At 41.9% G+C, this 21,356-nt stretch overlaps 1 protein-coding gene across 2 annotated transcripts in view; it reads right to left on the reverse strand.

The window, feature by feature from the left end:
- Positions 1–16,299: 16,299 nt before the first annotated feature.
- NGLY1 (N-glycanase 1) overlaps positions 16,300–21,356 on the reverse strand; it is a 48,568-nt gene continuing 43,511 nt past the window's right edge. For both annotated transcript variants that reach the window (XM_050938406.1, XM_050938405.1), the window contains 2 exons: positions 17,173–17,350; positions 16,300–16,662 (listed from right to left, as the gene is read on the reverse strand). In XM_050938406.1, the coding sequence (XP_050794363.1) occupies positions 16,487–16,662; positions 17,173–17,350 (354 nt within the window). In that variant the 3' untranslated portion in view covers positions 16,300–16,486. The remainder of the gene's footprint in view (positions 16,663–17,172; positions 17,351–21,356) is intronic.

The raw sequence follows: 21,356 nt of genomic DNA on the forward strand, positions 1-21,356 counted from the left end.
TATTTGTTGGCCCTACCCCTGCTAGTGGAAAAATATTAGCAGTCCAAGATGGAGTCCAGTACCAGGTGACATGATCACATGACTTTGCAGTGGCAAAGCAGCCATAAGTTCTCAGGAAGACCTCCCCAGAAGGTGGGAGATTAGCATCTTCAAAGTCCTATTGTTCTCCCTAATGGCCCATCCAAACTGATTGCATTACACTTGTAATTGTTACATAGTCAATATTACTAACGTCAGATACAAAAATGATACATACATATAAATAGGATGATCATATTCAGTAAATCATAACCTTTTCAATGATACCACACATGACCCATCTTGCATAAAATACAACTTAGTTATGCCATATTCATATCACAACAATATCTCTATGAAGAATATGGGGCATAGTGTCACAATGCCTACTAGGAAACAATAGAAAAGTCAGAACTTTTTTGGGGAAGGAGAATGGGTGGGTCATTGAGTGGGATGAAATAGGCTAACTAGAGGATGGACTCAGCTGTCATTAGATGTTGAAGAGGGAAGTGAGTGAAGCTGTGGAGTAGGTGAGAGGAAGAGGGCTTGGTTCAACAGAATATAGAATTTTCTGGAAGGTGAGCAAGGCATGTGATTATATAAAACTGTTTAGTTCATCTTACTTTTCCCTTGCTAGTGTTGGATTCATTAGATTTTCTCACTTTCACATTTACTAGAGTGCAAGTGGATGATAAATACTGCAAATGGCTGATGACTGTTTAATGACTCCCAGCCATCAGTGAATGAACTAGAATTTGCCACAAATGAGTTTTCCATTCGTATATTATCAGTATTACCTTAGCATCTAGGTAGGGTGACCAGAGGGCAAGTGTAAAAAATCGGGATGGAGTGGGGGGTAATAGGTGCCTATATAAGAAAAAAGTTCCCAAAATCGGGACATCTGGTCACCTTACATCTAGGTGTCCTATTCATGGACTAAGACCCAAGTGCACTAGGGACTGTATAAATACAGAACAAAAAGATGGTCCCTGCTTCAAGTAGTTTACAGTCTAAGGCTTGGTCTACACCACGGGTTTAAACCGATTTAGCAGTGTTAAACCAATTTAACGCTGTACCCATCCACACTACGAGGCCCTTTATATCGATATAAAGGGCTCTTTAAATCAGTTTCTGTACTCCTCCCCGACGAGAGGAGTAGCGCTAAAATCGGTATTACCATATCGGATTAGGGTTAATGTGGCCGCAAATCGACGGTACTGGCCTCCGGGCGCTATCCCACAGTGCACCACTGTGACTGCTCTGGACAGCAATCTCAACTCGGATGCAGTGGCCAGGTAAACAGGAAAAGCCCCGCGAAATTTTGATTTTCATTTCCTGTTTGCCCAGCGTGGAGCTCTGATCAGCACGGGTGGCAATGCAGTCCCAAATCCAAAAAGAGCTCCAGCATGGACCGTACGGGAGATACTGGATCTGATCACTGTATGGGGAAACAAATCTGTTCTATCAGAGCTCCGTTACAGAAGACGAAATGCCAAAGCGTTTGAAAAAAAAAATCTACAGGCTACACAGTGCTGCGTGACAAGCGTAATGGGAAGCCAGAGACTCAAATGGACGCTCATGGAGGGAGGGAGGGGGTACTGAGGACTCCAGCGATCCCACAGTCCCCAGCAGTCTCCGAAAAGTATTTGCATTCTTGGCTGAGCTCCCAATGCCTGTAGGTTCAAACACATTGTCCGGCATGGTTCAGGGAATAGATCATCAATTTACTCCCCCCCCCACCGTGAAAGAAAAGGGAAATAAATCATTTCTTGACTTCTTTCAATGTCATCCTATGTCTACTGAATGCTGCTGGTAGACACGATGCTGCAGCAGTGAAGAGCAGTATCCGCTCCTCTCCCCTCTCTGGTGGCAGACGGTACATGCTTGATAACTGCTGAATACCCCTGGCTGGCCTCAGGGGCACCTGGGTAAAAACAGGAATGATTCCTGGTCATTCCCAGTAGATGGTACAGAACGGCTGGTAACTGTCTTCATCATAGCCACTGGGCGATGAGCTCCATCAGCCCCCTCCCTTTCCTGTGTAAAGAAAAGATTCTGTCCTGCCTGGACTGTCATAGCAGCGGCATGCTGGGCTCCTCTCCCCCGCACCGCTTAATGTCCTGCCTGGACTGTCATAGCACGGGGAGGCTGCCTCCCCCTCATTTTATCTCACTAACAAGTCATTGTTTCTTATTCCTGCATTCTTTATAACTTCATGACACAAATGGGGAGGACACTGCCATGGTAGCCCAGGAAGGTTGGAGGAAGAGGGAAGCAACGGGTGGGGTTGTTGCAGAAGCACCCCTCGTGAATGGCATGTAGCTCATCATTTCTGCAGGATCTGACATGGAGCAGCTGTGCTCTCTGATACACTGGTTCTCTAGTACATTTGCCCCAAATTCTAGGCAGGATTGACTCTATTTTTAGAAACCATAAAGGAGGGATTGATTCAGGGAGTCATTCCCTGTTTTGCTTTTGCGCCCCCGGTCGATCTCAGCCAGGGGCACCCATGATAGCAGCAGACAGTACAGAATGACAGATAACCGTCATCTCATTGCCAAATTACACTGGCAGCAGATGGTACAGAACGACTGGTAACTGTCTCTGCTATCATGCAAAAGCAAATGAATGCTACTGTGTAGCGCTGGAGTATCGCCTCTGTCCGCGGCATCCAGTACACATACGGTGACTGTGTGTGTAAAAAAAAAAAAAGCTGAACGGGCTCCATGGTTGCCATGCTATGGCATCTGCCAGGGCAATCCATGGAAAAAGGGCATGAAATGATTGTCTGCCGTTGCTTTCCCGGAGGAAGGAATGACTGATGACATTTACCCAGAACCACCTACGACAATGATTTTTGCCCCATCAGCCACTGGGCTCTCAACCCAGAATTCTAAGGGGCGGGGAAGACTGCAGGAACTATGGGATAGCTACGGAATAGCTACCCACAGTGCAACGCTCCGGAAATCGACGCTAGCCTCGGACCATGGACGCACACCGCCGAATTAATGTGCTTAGTGTGGCCGCGTGCACTCGACTTTATACAATCTGTTTTATAAAACCGGTTTATGGAAAATCGGAATTATCCCGTAGTGTAGACGTACCCTAAGTATAAGACAAGAGATAGAAGATGGATGCAGACAGAGGAGTACAAATACACAGTGAGACAACGGATCAGCATGACAGCACACCAACAGCCTACACCTCTGTAAATGTTGCTCCAGTTGTGATTTAATGTGCAATGCTTGAAATGTACTAGTTCTAATTTTCTTTAAAATAGCTCAACTTATGCTACATGTTCTGTATCAGCAAATCTATATGCTTCGCACACTGAACTATATGTTCTTACCTTTGCTTTCCCCTCCACCTACACTATCTGTGGAATGAATTTTTTTTTTAATTTCTTTGAATCGGACTCACTCCTGTTTATTACCATATACATTGCTGGTGCATCCTGTGGGAAGGTGGACTTTGTGCTGGTGTTTTGGCACTGAATATTCACAAATGGCTGAGCTACATATCATTTCTTTATGATCTGTTACCAATACTGCATGAAAAGCAAATGCAATAAAATACAAAAACTTTACAAAATATAGACAAATTGCCTCCGGCCAGTGTTTCTTTCTGTTTAGGTTTTTTTTTTCTTTGGGTCTGGGCAAATAATACAAGCAAAACTTGTTATCCTCTGAAGGTTATTTATGCCAAGGCAGGCTGAATGCCTATTCCTTTGCCTCATTTTGTTATTCAATAATTCCTTATTTATTAATAAATAATTATATATTATAAGACAGACACACCTTAAGTATCGCATTTTAAAAAGTGTCCTGTCAACAGGAATTTTTTCAAGTAGACTATTATTGTCTAGTGGTAGGAGATCAGGTAGCAAAGGAGCTACATGTTGGAAAACAAAGTTCTGAACAGCTTGTGAGTCATATGACAAAGATGCACTTCTGCTTTTGCTATAAAACAAGGGAATTGAGAACAGAAGAGGGACTACACGTTCTTTCCCTAAAGAGTTCAGAATCTGTGACAGGCATCAAAATTCTAACAATGTGAAATATAGAAGTAAAATATCGATAGTAACAGCAAGTATGGCAAATCCCAAGAGGAGGTGACCTCCTATCAGATTGAGCACCACCCACAGGGATCTCTGCCAGTGCTTAAGTGGTCTGTCTGGATATTCAGTTTATGTCTATCACTGGCAATCCTATTGGGCCACCAAAGCTTTTGATGCCCATGAGATAGCCAGCCATGTAGCTACATTCCCTGGTATGCATGCCCTGGAATCTGTTGGTCTTCCATTTTAGTAATATGTCAATACTAAGAAAGCTGCCAAAACTGAACCACTGCTGTTGGAGGCAGTTGCTGGGTTTGGCTTTGAAAATCCTAGTTTCCGATCTTGTCCAGCCACCTGATATGGAGCAGCTGACAAAGATGGCAAGAATAAAAATGTTGATCAAGTGTTCTTCAGCCTTTCCCAGCATTCATATTTTATTCATTGGGGAATTCTGTGACACAATTTAAATTCTGCTCCAAAAAAAATTAAAAATACTGCATACACTATTTTAAAATTCTTCAAAATTCTGCATATTTTATTTATCAAAATAACACAATATAATCACGCTGGTTTCAATTATTTTGGTAATTTAAATAAACTACAATACAATGGATGGAGAATGGGAGTGGGGAACATTAGAGGAAATCCCCAAACCTCCTTTGTCTAATAATAATGTAGCTAAGTTTGACCTTTATTTCTAGTTATGGCTGCATATATTTGTTGACTAATATGCTCAGTATTACATCATAGACAACTGAAGAGCAAGTAAAGGCTGGTGAATCAAAGTCACAATTTATATTGGCTACTGATGGTCTCCAGAAAGGTCAGTAGCAAACAGATCATGGAGCATATTTTGATAGGAAATGATTTCAGTCCAATAATTTAGACCAGTGATAATCACTAAAGCACTATAAACATTTATAAGCCATACTGCCCTTACAGTAAGACTCCTTTACACCCTGTGGCAATGTACAGGAGCCTTAAAACCTTTACACTTGTTTTATACTCCTGGGGGATTCACAAAAACAATGGGAACAATTCACTAAGCAGGTAGGCTGCTACATTCTTCTCGGCCTCAGGGGACAGAGCCTGCCCCATACCTACCTGCTCAGCCACACCCCAAAGCCCTGCCCCTCCATGCCAAGCATGCTGGAATAGCATGCAAGAGGGACAGAATGTCTCTCACACACACGACTACCCAGCCCCAGCCCCACTGGTGATTTACATCTCTATCAGCTGCTCCAGGCACCCATACTGATGGGCCTGAGCTGCCAGGGAGGGGTGTGTGACCACTCTTGAGGCTTCCCTTTGCTTCCCCGTCAGAAGTCACTTTTCTGTGAAGTAGCAAAGAAATCTGCAGGGGACATGAATTCTGTGCCTGTGCAGTGATGCAGAATTTCCCCAGCAATTAGTTCTGTACAGTGGAGGAGGTATAACCATGGTTCTGTAGATTCCCAGCAAGTAGGTAGTAAAAAAACAATCCTGAAGTCCTTACTCAGAAACTCCCATTAAAATATGATCCTTAGGTTTTGATCCTTGGTGCATGGTCAAATACTTTTACATTGAATTACTGATTTCAGTCACAATATTATTTGGAAACTAGGAGCTTTTCATACCAAAAAACGTAAAAAGTCATTGGACTTGAACTGTTTCATTTATACGTATAGTTGTTTTCTTTGTAGGGTGTCATGACATTAATTTCCTTTCCTGCCTGAGAGAGTTGGAGTATTGACTTACTTTGCTGAACAAAAATCAGTAGTCAGTTTGCCATTCGATTTTCAACAACTTTTAAATGTAATCAGCTACAGGAACCAGTCCCCCAACCTCTTTTTCTCTGGTATTTCTTTTGGGAATTCCAGTCTGTCATTTTAGGTTTTGTTTACTCATGCTAGAGCTGCAAAAACCATTACTATCCTTATGGGAGTTGCTCTACAAAGACATAGGCAGCAAGTTCGTCTCAATGAACAAAACACCCAAACCAAAAACACTTCAGAACATCTTTAGTAATATACATAAACCAACACGGTTTATTTTCATACTAGATGGCATAATCCACAATGGTCATTATGTGAGGTGTGCCTCCTTGTAGCTGGATCTGGGAATTAGCTCATGTCACGGGCACCCCTTTCTAGTGGTTGCGTGCACTGTCACCCTTCTCTGTGTGATGCTGTGTGTGCCGTCATAATGACTTGGCCCTCCAGACAGGTCACTATACAGTCCCCTCCTTCCAAGATGAAGTCCCACTGGATAAGCTGTCCAATGCTGTTTCAGGCAGTCTGTTCTGCCTGCAGGTCCTGTGTCACTTTCCCAGTAACTGACAGGGGAACCCAGGCCTGCCTGCTACTTTGGGTTCCAGCAAGGGACCTATGCTTAGTAACCTAGGATTGCTCAGTCTCAGTTGCTGTGCCTGGGGCTCCTTCCTCCCCACAGTTGTCTCCTTGCCTATCTCTGGGTTTACCACGGGTGCTTCCTCCATACACGCACCCACACCTACTGTACCCTCTATTCCAGGGTAGGACCCCAGGGCTTACTCTCCCCCGGTCTTCCTCATTGTCCCTGGCCAATTCCCTTGCCCTTTAGGGTTTGATTGCAGATCTCCCTGGAACTTCTTCCTTCTTGCTTTTATACTCCCCCAGCTGGGCTTCATCTGCAGTTAGTGTTTATCAATCCCTGGATTCCCTCCAGGTGTAGCATGTAAGATTAATTGACCCCCTTTGATTCATATTAACCTGTTCAGGGCTTGGAGGGGGTGTTCACCCCACACAAAGTACTTTTTCTGTGTTTCCTTTTATCTTTAGGAAGGGTAGTGGTGAAGTAGGGTGATTTCTTTTCTGTTTAAAGGCCTTATCCTGCAAGCTGCTGATCAGGATAGTTCAGGGTGCTCCAGATCTTGCATGATCAAGTCTAAAGGTTGTCTTTCTGGAATGACTTTTCTATGTCCCTCTGAATATCTTTTCTTTGCTATGTGTTCTCCTTTTCAGAAAGAGAGAGAGAGAGCGTGTGTCCGTCCGTCCTTCCTCCTTTGGGCTTCTATCTTGATGCCTTAGTCCACTCAAGCTGGGGTGTAAATTTTAATGAGCACCACTGTATTGCACACCATATTGCACACCAACTGCCCCGTGTAGACCCTATTAGCATGCACTAAAAACACCTTAGTGTGTGTTAAAGGATCCACAGAGGCCAATTAGTGCACAACATTCTAGTCTGAATTAGAAATGTATGCCCCAGCTAGTGTGGACTAAGACACAGGGTTTTTTTCCTACATGGTGCCTTTCTCTGGTTTCTGTTCATTGTCAAATATCCTTCTATGTGTTGAAAGACAAAAAGTTGAATCTAAATGATACATACTAGGATGCAATCCAGACTAATGTGTAGCTGTGTCACCCCTGCCCTGTTACTTCAGGTGCCCTTTACAATGCCTTGCTACTGTAGCATCAAACCTGGACTGCTCATAGCCTCCACCATGTAAGTCGCTCTCAACTGTGACTGTGCATGCTGCAGTCAGCCAGCCACACCTCGGCTCTTACCAGCCTACAGATTACTACAGGGTGACCACGAGACACTCTTAATCCCAGATTTCCCCCCAGAAATGTGTGTCCTGTACTGCCCAGCCCTCTCCTGGACAGTATGACTATATTAAATCCATTATTCCTTTAAGGGAGTAATATGCACACAACTTGTTACCCAGACACTCTAACTTGAACACACTGGATTAGATAAAACCATAAAGTTTATTTACTACAAAAAGAGAGATTTTAAATGAGTACAAGTAATTAGGCATAAAAGTCAGAACTGGTTACAAGCGAAAAAGATCAAATGCTTACTTGTGCCTCACTGAAGCATTTCCAGCTCGAAGCATGGCGACAGGTAGTCTGTGTGGAAGGGAACTCCATGCGGTTTCTTTGCTAAGATGTAGATTTTTGTTTCTACCCCCTTTCCTGACAAAGAATGGCCACTCAGCAGGTAATGGCCCATCAGCCTTGTTTATACCTGGCTGAAGCATCAGCTTGCCCCTTGTCTCTGAGGAACTGGTTTAGCCACTCCCCAGACTTATCTGGGAAACATACTTTTAGTCATGATTTCAGCTTATTTTTATATCTTCAAAAATAATGCTGCTACATGCATTTTATCATAGTATTACTGGTCAGCAAATTGAGTCTTTAAATGATACCTCAAAAGACATGGCTTGTACAAAAATTTTTATAATAGTGTATAGGGTGTGAACACAGGTATATTCTGGCACACCAAGCTTCACCAATAACTGGTAACTTGGAGGCTGGGTAAAATCGCCATTGGGCTTCATTCTGCATCACTGACCTCACTACGGTTCCCATATATCATGGCGATGATGTGCTTCAGTCAGCATGGCAAACTGTACAATAAATAACAGTGTGATCATTGGAAGGACTGCAGGAAAAGTTGTTCTGTGTTTATAAGTTCTGACTCAGCATGTTTGAGAGAGAACTTGGTCACTCTTCCGTAACATGCCAACTCTTATAGTTGCACAGCTGCATCACTGAGTGAACCCAACTGTCAGATACCTGGTTTTTAAACTTTGTGGCTTCTTTAGTGTTAAGATTTTTCATCTGAGTCATGACATCCATGTACTGGTGTGTGTAGCTGGTGAACTGAAGGCTAATTCACCTTATTGTGCATGCATAACTCTCCTTACCTTTTAATGAAGAATATTAACATAAGGATGGCTACACTGGGTCAGATTAAAGGTCCATCTAGCCCAGTATCCTGTCTTCCGACAGTGGCCAATGCCAGGTGCTTCAGAGGGAATGAACACAACAGGTAATCAAGTGATGCATTTCTTGTTGCTCATTTCCCAGCTTCTGGTGAACGGAGACTAGGGACACCATCCCTGCCCATCTAGCTAATAGCCATTGATGGACCGATCCTTCATGAATTTATGTAGTTCTTTTTTGAACCCTGTCACAACATCCTCTGGCTAGGAGTTCCATAGGTTGACTGTGCAATGTGTGAAAAACTGAATTTAAGGGAGCCTAGGGTAGCATCTCAAATGTGATGTTTTGTTTGGTTGTATATTGTATTTTGTCTGTAATAAGAGGTCACCACAGTTTGAGAACTAGACCATGTCATTCAGGGGCTAGGTCATCGGATCAGTTTCTGCTCCTGCTGCTGCCACTAACATGCTGTGCGAATTTATGTAAATCACTTCTACCCATGCCTCAGTTTTCTCATCTGTAAAATAGAGGTGATACTTACCTGCATTTGTAAAGTGCTAGATTAGAGTTGATGGTGTTCCTTTCATTATCTGTCTAGTTAGCATACAATCCCTGTTCCGTCATTTTGAGTGCAGGCGTTAAATAAAGATATTGTGTCTTTTTTTATGCGAAGTCGACAATGACTATTTTTATTCTCTCAACCTCACCCAGAGTTTAGACCCTTTGCTCCTAACCCTATCATAACATGAGGCTGTACAATTCCAATATGGAAGCTGGTCCACATTAATGATCTACTAATGCATTAACTGAACATCACTTGGGAGACAGTAACATTGCTACAAATGAGGGTGGGGAGGGAGATAGGGGGACTCCTGGTAGCTGACTGGCCTCATCACTGGCCTTCAAGGGAATTGCTGTTTTCATTTCATGTTGTTAGAACTCTCCTGATGGGTGTTTCCAGGTTTCAGCGAGGGTACATACAATCTGAGTGCCTGTTTTCATGTCTAATAATTGGAGATGTACCTATCTCCTAGGACTGGAAGGGACCCTGAAGGGTCATTGAGTCCAGCCCCCTGCCTTCACTAGCAGGACCAAGTACTGATTTTGCCCCAGACCCTTAAGTGACCCCCTCAAGGGGGTCACTGAACTCACAACCCTGGGTTTAGCAGGCCAATGCTCAAACCACTGAGCTATCCCTCCCCCCGTCATTGTACCGAGGAGACAAATGTAGTTTATTTTCAGTGTTCTGTATATTTCATTCTGAACCAATGTGTGGAAAAAGCTTTTACTGTTGCCTAATACGTAAAGGCAACAAAACATCATTCAGGATCAGCAGGGGTCATTTCCACTTTAAAGGATTGCCTGCTTCTTTATGTGAGCATTTAAGAACACATCTACATGACAAACTTATATCAGAATAACTACATCTCTCAGGGGTGTGAAAAATCCACGCCCGAGTGACATAGTTATACTGACCTAACCTCCAGTGTAGACAGCGCTATTTCAACAGAAGCGTGTCTCTCATCAACATAGCTACCGCCTTTCGTGGAGGTGGATTAACCAAACCAACAGCAGAAGGTCTCCTTCTGGGTGATTGGGTGACAAAATGGCAGACGATGTTGATATGTGCAAATGAATGTACAATGGAAAAAATAATGCCAGCTACACATACAAAATGATGGAGTCTAAACGAGCTGTTAACACTCAAGAAAGAGAGTCATTGTGGACAGTCCTCTGAAAAATATGCAGTGGCAGTCAAAAAAACTAATAGAAAGTAAATCAGAAAATATCATAATGCCCCCATTAAATTCATGGTACACTCACACCTTGAATACTGCATGCAGTTCTAGTCACCCCATCTCAAAAAGATATATTAGAATTGGAAAGGGTACAGGGAAGGGCAACAAAAATGATTAGGAGTATAGAACAGCTAGGAGAGATTAACAAGATTTAGGCTGTCCATCTTAGAAAAGAGACAACTAAGGGTGAATGATATAGAAGTCTACAAAATCATGCATGGTATTGATAAAGTGAATAAGGAAGTGTTATTTACCCCTTCACATAACACAAGAAACTGCGGTCAGCCAATGAAATAATAGGCAGTGTGTTTAAAACAAACAAAAAGAAGTACTTCTTCACACAATGCACAGACAGCCTAAGTATAAGTGGGTTCAAAAATAATTAAATAACCTCATGGAGGATAGGTCCATCAGTGGCTATTAGCTGACATGGTCAGGGACGCAACCTTCAACTGACTAAAGCTGGTGCTGGATAATAAGAAATGGATCATTGAAAATTGCCCTGTTCTCTTCATTCTCTCTGAAGCATCTGGTTCTGGCCACTGTCGGAGACTGACTAGATGGACCATTGGTCTGAGCCAGTGTGGAGATTCTTATCATCTTATTGCCTGCAAAGGGCTCCCTTCACATACAGTGCCCCTGGCTTTTAAATCAGACAAGTAGAGCCCTGCAAATCTGCGGATATCCACATTGGCGGTTGTGGATATCCATGGACCATGTTTTCGGATCATGGATCAGATGCAGGTATCCTAGAAACTTACAGGGGTGCAAGATATTACTTTTTGTTATTTCTTTGGTGGCCACAAGCGACTGGTAATTCCACAGCCCAACCTTGTTAATATTGTATTTTAACACAAAAAGACATATTATGATCGGCTGTAAAGAGGCACGTCATACCAATAAGGCAAATTCTATCCAAGAGCAAGGGACTTTCTATTCAGGTTGCTCATGTAACTCTTTGAGTATTAACGGCATTTAAAATTATATTGCAAGTGTTAATTTGGCTATTTTTGTGCTTATCAGAAGAACCTGTTTGAAAAGATTACTTTTGTTACATTTCCATGATGCTTTGAAGGAAGTGTGGATACGCCCTGTAGCTATATATTCATTTTTGTACACAATTACATACAGTCTGTAATAGGCTGAGGTCCCACATATATTATGATTTGGCCTTGCAGCATTGGAACCTGTATTTTTTTTTCTGTTCACCCCCAAACTCTTAAAAAGCCATGTAAGTGGTGACTTCCATCTACACATGGCCTAACAATTTCCCCATTTAATTCAATCAAGAACACACACCACAGTCGTCACAGATTGATACCCATACTTTTGAAGCACTTCATAGCATGGAACCTTTTTACCTTGCAATATTTTAAGTTCACTCTAGCATAAGGTTTTGTCAAGGAATCATTGATGAAAGAAAGCAAGTGCTGTCACAGGAAGAAACTGGCATTTAAGTAAAAAAAAAAATTGCCTTTTTAATAAAAATTGATCTGCACTGAAATGGAGATCAGAAAAAGAGGTCATTTTATAGAATTTAGTTGCTAGAGTTCAAACTATTCTGCCTTACAAAGGGCACTTCAGGGACACAAGAGGGAGTTCAATATAACTTTTGGATTTTACTTGTATTTAATCTTTGGGTTTCCCTCATCAAGTCTTTCCTAAAATAAGTATTTCTACTGATTGCTATTGCTATAATCAAAATGAAAGTAATACTTGAGTTGCAAATGTATTGTTGATTTACAAGGACTGCAATATTTTAAATCTCCTCATTTCATTCAAACTTTTTAATAGTGCACATTAACTGCTGCATTGCTTTGAGTGGATGACTTTATTGAGCTATCCATAGCCACGGTTTTTAACCTGAGATGGTCTGGCCAACCCAGAGTCCAAAATTGTGTGTGAAAATTGAGCAGGCATTACTTTCATCTTACTAATATTAAATTTGATCCACTATCTGCTTACCCAATTACCAAATAAGGTTAGGGTTTTCTGGAATTCCTAATAACCCTCTCTTTGCAGTAATCTAATGATCTATCTCTACAGGTATAGATATAAAATTTAGGATACTGAAAAGAGAGGACTGTGTATCAATTTCTGACTTGTAATAACAACCCTATCAAGGCAGCAAAGATTACAGAGTAGTAAGAGTTTTATTGTCCAGTATCATTAGATAGTCTTTTCTTGCTTATTGACTTCTAGTAGAATATATGGCCTGAACATTTTCTTTCCCTGTTTTATCCTCAAATCTCATAACTAAGATCTGGTAGAAACTGACTAAATTTACATGGTTACAACACTGCAAACAATTTTGCCAATTAATTTTTGCACTAGTTGAGTCTTCACATTATTTTTTCTGTAAAAATAAGGAGATGTTTGGGATTTTTAAGAGCTCCAAAATTTAAATTAGGTTGTGAAATCCACATCTAGCTATACATTTTATTATTGAGATTATTCCAAAATTTTCACAGAAGTACCAAGGCAGCCATTTTGGCTAACAATCACAATGAGCTCAATCTTAAAACTTTTGTGTGGGGAGAAGGCTACTCCTCTTACTAATGCCTCTAGAGAAAAAGCTTTGTTAAATGTGAACTAAATGCAGGGCTAAGCAGCAATAGGTTCCAAGGTCAGAGTTACTAACTCCTGTGATTGCAAGTCTCTTTAAGGTTGTTTAAAAACATGACGACATCAGGGAAACCTGAGGATTTTCTTGTAACTCAACATTAACTCCTGGTGTGTGCCCTTTGTGAGTGACACTTTGCTCGCCAGGGGAATGGAGACTTGCAGAGGAGTATGCAGTCTTCTGCGGATTATGTGTGCCTCCATAGATGAAGGAGGTTGTGAGGTTTTGCTCCCTCCAAAAACACTTGGTCCTCCAAACCCATTTTGTTATGGGTCTGTTTTATAGGAAACTGATTTTTGGTTTGCCTGAGCATCATCCTGCAGTAAAGGAATATTTCTGCTTTTTATTAGTGTCATAACTATAAAGGGAACGGTAACGGCCCTCCTGTGTACAATACTATAAAATTCCTCCTGGCCAGAGATACCAAAATCCTTTTACCTGTAAAGGGTTAAGAAGCTCAGGTAACCTGGCTGACACCTGACCCAAAGGATCAATAAGGGGACAAGATACTTTCAAATCTTGGTGGGGGGGGGGAAGGCTTTTGTTTGTGTGCTTTTTGTTTTGGGGGTTGTTCGCTCTTGTGACTAAAAGGGACCAGACCATCAATCCATGCTCTCCAAATCTTTCTAAACCAGTCTCTCATACTTCAAACTTGTAAGTAACAGCCAGACAAGGCGTGTTAGTTTTATCTTTGTTATCTCAACTTGTAAATGTTCCTTTTGTTAAAGGGTTTACCTCTTTTTGCTGTAACTTTGAACCTAAGGCTAGAGGGGGTACCTCTGGGCTCTTTGAATCTGATTACCCTGTGAAGTTATTTTCCATCCTGATTTTACAGAAATGATTTTTAACTTTCTTTAATTAAAAGCCTTCTTTTTAAGAACCTGATTGATTTTTCCTTGTTTTAAGATCCAAGGAGGATGGATCTGGACTCATCAGGAATTGGTGGGGGAGAAAGGAGAAGAAATGGTTAATTTATCCTTGTTTTAAGATCCAAGGGTTTGGATCAGTGTTCACTAGAAACTTGGTGGAGAAGTCTCTCACGGCTACTCAGGGAAGGGTTATAGTACTTGGGAGGAAAATATTCGGGGGGGGGGGGGGGGGTAGACAGAGTTTCTCAAATAACTCATAAATAATTTGGGTGGTTGCAGCAAAACCAGATCTAAGCTGGTAGTTAAGCTTAGAGGTTCTCATGCAGGTCCCCACATCTGTACCCTAGAGTTCAGAGTGGGGAAGGAACCTTGACAATTAGTTACTGATATAGGGATGCTTCCTCACTTCTATATCACCAGTCATCTTTTGTGTTACCAAACATTGCAAACTCTTTTCAATTTTCCTTATAAGCAGCCCTGGTTCAGTGCCATTAAAGTCAACGGGAGCTTTGCCACTGATTTCAATGGGAGTTGAAGCCCATAATTTCTAGAGAAATGGTCTTGTAACATGTCCACAAACTTAATCAATTTATTTCCCCTCTTTACTGTGTATTGCTTTAAGATCCTCAATCCTACTAGTTTTCCTCAAACCTTTGTAATTCTTGCTGCTCCTGCTGTTCAAGCAGAATGTAGAATATTCTACTCTCAGTTTATTCCTTCTTCTTTTGAGTATTTTCAATTGATTCTACTTCATAACTAGTTCTTTCAAATTCTCCTATCTTCTGCACAACCCCTTTTTCTACATGGACTATTTCCTGACCCTTTAGCTCTGTCTCATATTTTATTCCTCACTATTAGAACTTTTTGATTTTTTTTTCTTTGAAGCTACAGGTTAATCAAGGCATGATGTCACATTGTACTAGGTGTGCATGGGAGTATATGTGTGTATATTAACATTGTTTTGTTTGGTGCAATTCTGTGCATTTCACTTGTGTTGTGTTACTCAAGTGTTCTCTACATAGGGAGTGCAGAGTATTTCTTCCTAATCCCCCACAAATGATCAGTTTAAATCCTGAATCTCTTCTTAGTTTGCATAACTACACAGGTAATAAGGTAGTCCAACACTTTTAAAAATCCCAACACCGTCCCTCAGATGTTTGTTTGATTGTGTTTGGGGAGGGAGGGGAGAAGGAGACAGAGTTACATAATTTCTTAATAGTTCATGGAGGCTGTTGTAACCAAGCAATCACTCTCCAGTGGCTCATTATACTGCATCCACAGCACTCCCAGCCCACGACAGGCCATGGAGCTAGACCAGGCTGGAAAACGAAGTCTGATCTCCTGGATTGTAGTGTTGGTTGTGTTTGGGGCAAAAAGTTAAAAACTGAATTCTATGGTCTGAATTTTTTTACGCATCAAGGGGGTCAATAAAAGCACCTTGTGTACTTCTAGCACCAAATCTGGTGCACATGACTCAGACTGACATAAGATAATAGCTTCTTAAAAAGTGATTATGATCCATCTGGTCAATAAGCAACATAATAAAAAGGGGGATAAATCTGGATTTATACAGTACAAAAATATGTATAACAAACTAGGCATTTTCCAGGATAAAAATTATTTGTTTTTACTCAATTTAAAATCTCTATTTTACATGATAGACCATAACAGAATTTCTAGGTACATGTTGAACATGACATTCACATAAATATATTTACCCAATATACTATTATACTCCAAAATATGTTTATTACCTAGACCAATACACGCATATATCTAGGCCATCTTTAAAAACTGCCTTAATATTTACCCAAAGCTCCTGTTCTAGTATATCATGTAAAATAATACTGCATCTTTTAAAAGGCCTAAATAGTATGTAGATTTAATCACAGGAGATGTTAGGGGTTAATATTATCCTTTATACAAGTCTTTTAAAATTAAAAACAACATAACACATGCTGCCTACCAGACACCTAAGTGCAAATTTTAACTCCAAATAACAGCAGAGATTGTGAAACAAACCAGCCCACAAATTCAAAGTTAAAACTGCTGTATATTCCTCACCCAGTTTTGCTTTCCCATCATTATTTCCTCCTCTCACTATGAAGCAAGTTCAGGATGGAGCAACAATTGTAACTCTGAATACCTTAATTTCTGTGTTTTGGATGAAACATGTTTTTACTTTGACATTTCCATATTTGCTATAAGTTTACACAAGAATAAAACCTGCAAAATTCCAATGTTTCTCTATGGTCCATAGTATAATATTTATTATTTTCATGATGGCCAAATTAAAACTGGCAAATGGGAAGAAAAAAGATAGCAGTATGAACCCTGGTAATTGACAATCAAGTCCTCACATTGTATCCACAGCATTTTATATATAATAAATCCTTGTTGCCAATAGCATTTCTCCTCTGTTTAGATTCTCAGAAACCAATGAGTTTTATAATTATCTCCAAACAATTTTCTCCATAGTTACTTAAGCTCTCTCTAAACAGCTGGGTGTGCTGCCATGCAATATCACCATCCCCTCCACTTAGTTCAGCTTCCAAAATAACTTCTGTTGCATCAGAGAAATCTGAATAAGAGCGAAGAATTTTATCTGTTGGGGGAGAAAAAACCCCCAAACAATTAAAGTTCTGCCACAGATAATTTATATTGCTAGAATACATGTTCAAGAGGCAATTTGTAATGAACATTAAAGTGTCCGACTTGCAGATAATCAAATTAATATTTGTATTGTGGTAGTCTCCAGACAGGATTGGGTGCCCCATTCTGCTACATCATGTACAAATATAAAAACAATCCCTGCTTTGAAGATCCCATATATCTCCTGTAGCCACATCAGGTTTTGCTGGATCCTAATTTTATTTTCCCCAAATATGGAAAAATGTGGCAGGTTGGAGTTATATATTGATTGTTCTCACATATTTCCTTATCCCTGGCAAAAAGCCTGAGTGGGAAAAGGTTAAAATCTAATTGCATTTTAACTTTCTTTATTGCTTACATTGTTTCTCCCACCTCCACTTCCCTGCATACTAGTGCACTGGATTTGCATTAGCACTTATACTTCATGATTTAAAAAATAAAATCAATCAGATTTCACACCTACCTCCAGTCAGATCAACTTCTGCTATGTTGGAGCGCAATCGCCACCTTATTCTTCCACTGTGAAATGTCTGACTGTTCGTTCGAATGGAAATGTTTTCTATTTTTAGACCAACTGACCCACACTCAAACTTCCAGCAGATGTAAGCAGAGGATGACCCTTCTTTTCGGGCTAAATAAACCTAAATGGAAAAACATCATGGTTAAGGTACTGAAAGATGGATGCTGAGCACAGATCAAATGAAATGTCTTTAACTGTTGTATAAGGGCACTAAACCTTGGCATAAAAAAATTTAGTCTTTATTAAATCATTGAAAAATAAGTTTGTACACAATAAAACTTTGCACAGAATCTCCTTCTAATACCTTATTCCTGTTTTTATAGTGATATTGGGTAGGTGCACATTTTCAGTGAAGTTTACTTCATTGAAATAGTAGGGGAAGATCTTTAATGTGCTGCGTGGTATTTTAGCAACATAGACTCATACTGTTTTAAGTATGTAAGGTTCTGCTTTTAAGTAAATACAATGGGCCAGATTTTCCACCCTGTTCTGGCTCCTTTGCCCTTCTATGGTAGTGCAAATGGGCTAGGAAAGCCTGTGTAACAAAGATGTGTAGGACTCCTCAATTTGTGCAGCTGGCTTTGTGCCACCCTTTCTAGGCCTTGGCATGCCAGGAGTCAGAGAGGGGATGACTAGAGTCCACTACATTCCAGCGATCTCAATCGCTGTAATGATCCTTCTGGGGCCATCAGCAGCTGGCATACCTTGAGTAGACCTGAAATTTCCTGCCTATATTACATAGCCTTCTTATTTGTGCTACCTATATATACTGCTACTCTTTACTGAAGGAACTGCAAGCAGTCTGAATCTAGAAGGATAAAATCCAGTTTACATTCTCACCCATGAGTGCAATTTTTTTTTTGGAAGATGGTTAGTGTAGACTGTAAGAGAGAACCTGAGGATACAAGGTTTTAAAAATCCGATGATTTTAGATGAACAAGTTCTTAGGTTGCTCCTTACATTGTGCTTATTAGCACCATGTGATGCAGATAGTTCTAGGGGAATTTGGCCTATTAAATTCTAGTTTTCTTCAGCTGGTTCTAGGATCTAATTCTATGAAGTTTTACCTCAGGGACATGTTCGTTTACAGCACTGCCGTATATAAATAAGATGGTGATTACTGCTAATTGGGATACTAGCTAGAGGATCAGCAAATCCACTTTACCTGCATCAGTTTGCCTTTCTTATCTTTCTGCTTTGCACTGCAGTTGGTATTTCTTCTCTACTGCTTTGCACTGCAGTTGATATTTCTTCTCTACAGCTTGTGGACTGAGATCCATAGTTAGCTTTAGGATAAAAAACAGTTACCTACCTTTTGTAACTGTTGTTCTTCGCGATGTGTTGCACATGTCCATTCTTATTTAGGTGTGCAAGTGCTCCGATCACAGCTGTCAGAGATTTCCCCCCCAGTGGTGTCCATCGGCTTGGCACTGGTGTCCCCTAGTGCAGCATGCTCATAGCACTGGTATAAGGGACCCCCACCAAGCCTGGGGAAATCTGTCTTTGTCTTTGACTTTATTCATTATTTCCCACGTGTTGTAATCATAATGACCCAGCAATGCCTGCTGTTTCGCTATCCTCAACTGGAGTCCCCCCATCAAATAGGCCTTCCTACTTAGAAGGTCCATTTTCCTGGACTCCTTTGGATTGGGGGTAAACCCCGTCTGACCTTGGTGGTCCTTTTTGTTGGCAGCCACAACAATGAGGGACCCCAGAGGGTGATGAGAGAACAAGAACTCACAGCCTTTTGCAGGCAAAAAGTATTTTCCTTCTGTTCTCTTTGCTGTGGGTGGAATGGAGGCAGGAGTCTGCCAAATGGCCTTAATATGTCCCAAAATGGATTTGTGTAAGGGCAGACCACCTTCGCAGGGGCTGTGGCCAGCAGAATGTCTAGGAACCCATCTGATGGTTCCTTGACAACCTCTGCCTTCCAAGGTCAGAGGCTACCCACTTTAACAAGTCTTGGTGGGCCCTTATGTCGTCCTGCAGTGGAGAAAGCCCCTTGAGCATGAGCTCGGCCTCTTGAGACGATGAGGAAGAGGTGTGCACTGCCATAGCATCCACTGCAGCCTCTTCCTGAGGCATAAGAACTTGTCAGTACTGGAACCAATACCAGTACCCATCAGTACCAGGGAGTATCCCTGCTCCAGCATCAGGATGGGTACAGGGCGTTGGCTCCAGAGTTTTCCTGTGTGCCCCTGTTGCCATAACAGTCTCTGAGTGCTCCAAGTAGGAGCAACATGAGCTGGTCCCTTGGCCTAGGGGAAGCCCCCGCAGGTTCCAAAAGCTCCATTGTAGGGGTGCCGGACACCACAGGCCTGGCGCCTTGGGTCATCCCTGCTCCCAGCATTCCCAATGGTAGCACTGTCTGTGGGAACTGACGCAGTGTCTCCCTTTGGTGCCAGTGTTTGAATAGTCAGATCCCGAGTCCGAACTCGATGAAGATGATGACATGGAGGTGGAGGACCATGGCTGGACCGATCCTCCCAGTGCTGGAGATCGGTGCTGTGGAGACATCTCTGGCAAGGCAATGAAGGGGGTTTCCCCCTGGAGGCTTGTCTTGAAACTGGCTTAAAGGTGGTAGATGCCATGGTGCCATTGTGTAGCGCCCCTGGTGTTGTGTCCTGTCTCCTCTCTGGGCTCAGTATTGATAAAGTCATCAGCTCACTAGCAGCCATGTAGGCTTCTGGGGTCAAAAGCACTGCAAACTGGTTCACCTGGTGCCAACCAGCTGGTTGGTTGGGTGCTACTGGGTTCTGTGACGCTGGTGCCTCTGCCAGTGGTTGCCACAGTGCCAGGGAGAGAGAACGGCCCAGCAGGGATCTCGCTCTGTCCCGATCTGCTTGCTTGTCTCCCTTCATTGCCGGCAAGGAAGTCTTCTCCTGGTGGCCTCGATGTTTCTTCTTCAGTATCAATGAGGAGGACCAGTGCCAAGAGCTCTTAGCTGCCAGTGGAGCACTTTGTACTGATGCTGAAATACTCGGTGCCAAGTCTGATCTCTTCTCCAAGGCTGGTCTCAGCACCGCCTCCATCAGTAGGACTTTCAACCTTGCTGCTCTGACTTTCTGCATGTGTGCTTAAATTCCCAGAAGATGTTGCAGCACTCTTTCCTGTGACCCTCTCCCAAACACTTGAGACAACTCAAGTTAGGGTCACTAATAGGCATAGGCTTGCCACATGAAGAGCACTGTTTAAACTCTGATGCCTGAGGCATGCCCCAGTACCGGGGGAGGGACAGAGTGCATCTCCGAGCATGGAGAGGAGTCCCAGTCCTAAACTATGACTACTTAAATGTACTGAAACTACTAAACTTTCAAAATCTAACTATGAAAAATAGTGGAAACCACTAAAACACTTTGCTCAAGAGAAAGAGGGGAAGTTCCAACAGCTGCACGGGCAGTCAGAAGGAACCGAGGAGTGTGGGCTTGGCGGGGGCCCCTTACACCGGCGCTATGAGCATGTGGCACCAGGGGGCGCCAGTGCCGAGCTGACAGATACCACTAGGAAAAAAATCTCCGACAGCTGTGCTCAGGGTGCTTGCACACTTAAATTGGAATGGACATGTGCAACACATCTGGAAGAGGAACTTTACCTTTTGGGTAGCTGTCATAAACAGATAGCTAAGGGTTAATGTCTCTTTCACCTGGAAAGAAGTAACCTGAAACACCTGACCAGAGGACCAATCAGGAAACAAGACTTTTTCAAATCTGGGTGGAGGGAAGTTTGTGTGAGAGTCCTTTGTTCTGGTCTGGTGCCTATCTCTCTCTCTCGGCTATGAGAGGATCTCTGTTTCCTGCCTTTCTAATCTTCTGTTTCCCAGTTGTAAGTACAAAAGATCAGATAGTGATTTATATGTTGTTTTTTTTTTTTGTATTTACATGTGTGTAGTTGCTGGAGTGCTTTGAATTGTATTCTTTTTGAATAAGGCTGTTTATTCATATTTCTTTTAAGCAATTGACCCTGTATTTGTCACCTTAATACAGAGAGACCATTTTTATGTATTTTTTTTTTGTTTTACAAAAAGCTTTCTTTTTAAGACCTGTTGGAGTTTTTCTTTAGTGGGGAACTCCAGGGAATTGAGTCTGTGCTCACCAGGGAATTGGTGGGAGGAAGAAGTCAGGGGGAAA

The sequence above is a fragment of the Gopherus flavomarginatus genome, chromosome 2 (genome assembly GCF_025201925.1).
Source record: "Gopherus flavomarginatus isolate rGopFla2 chromosome 2, rGopFla2.mat.asm, whole genome shotgun sequence".
Taxonomy (NCBI): Eukaryota; Metazoa; Chordata; order Testudines; family Testudinidae; genus Gopherus; species Gopherus flavomarginatus.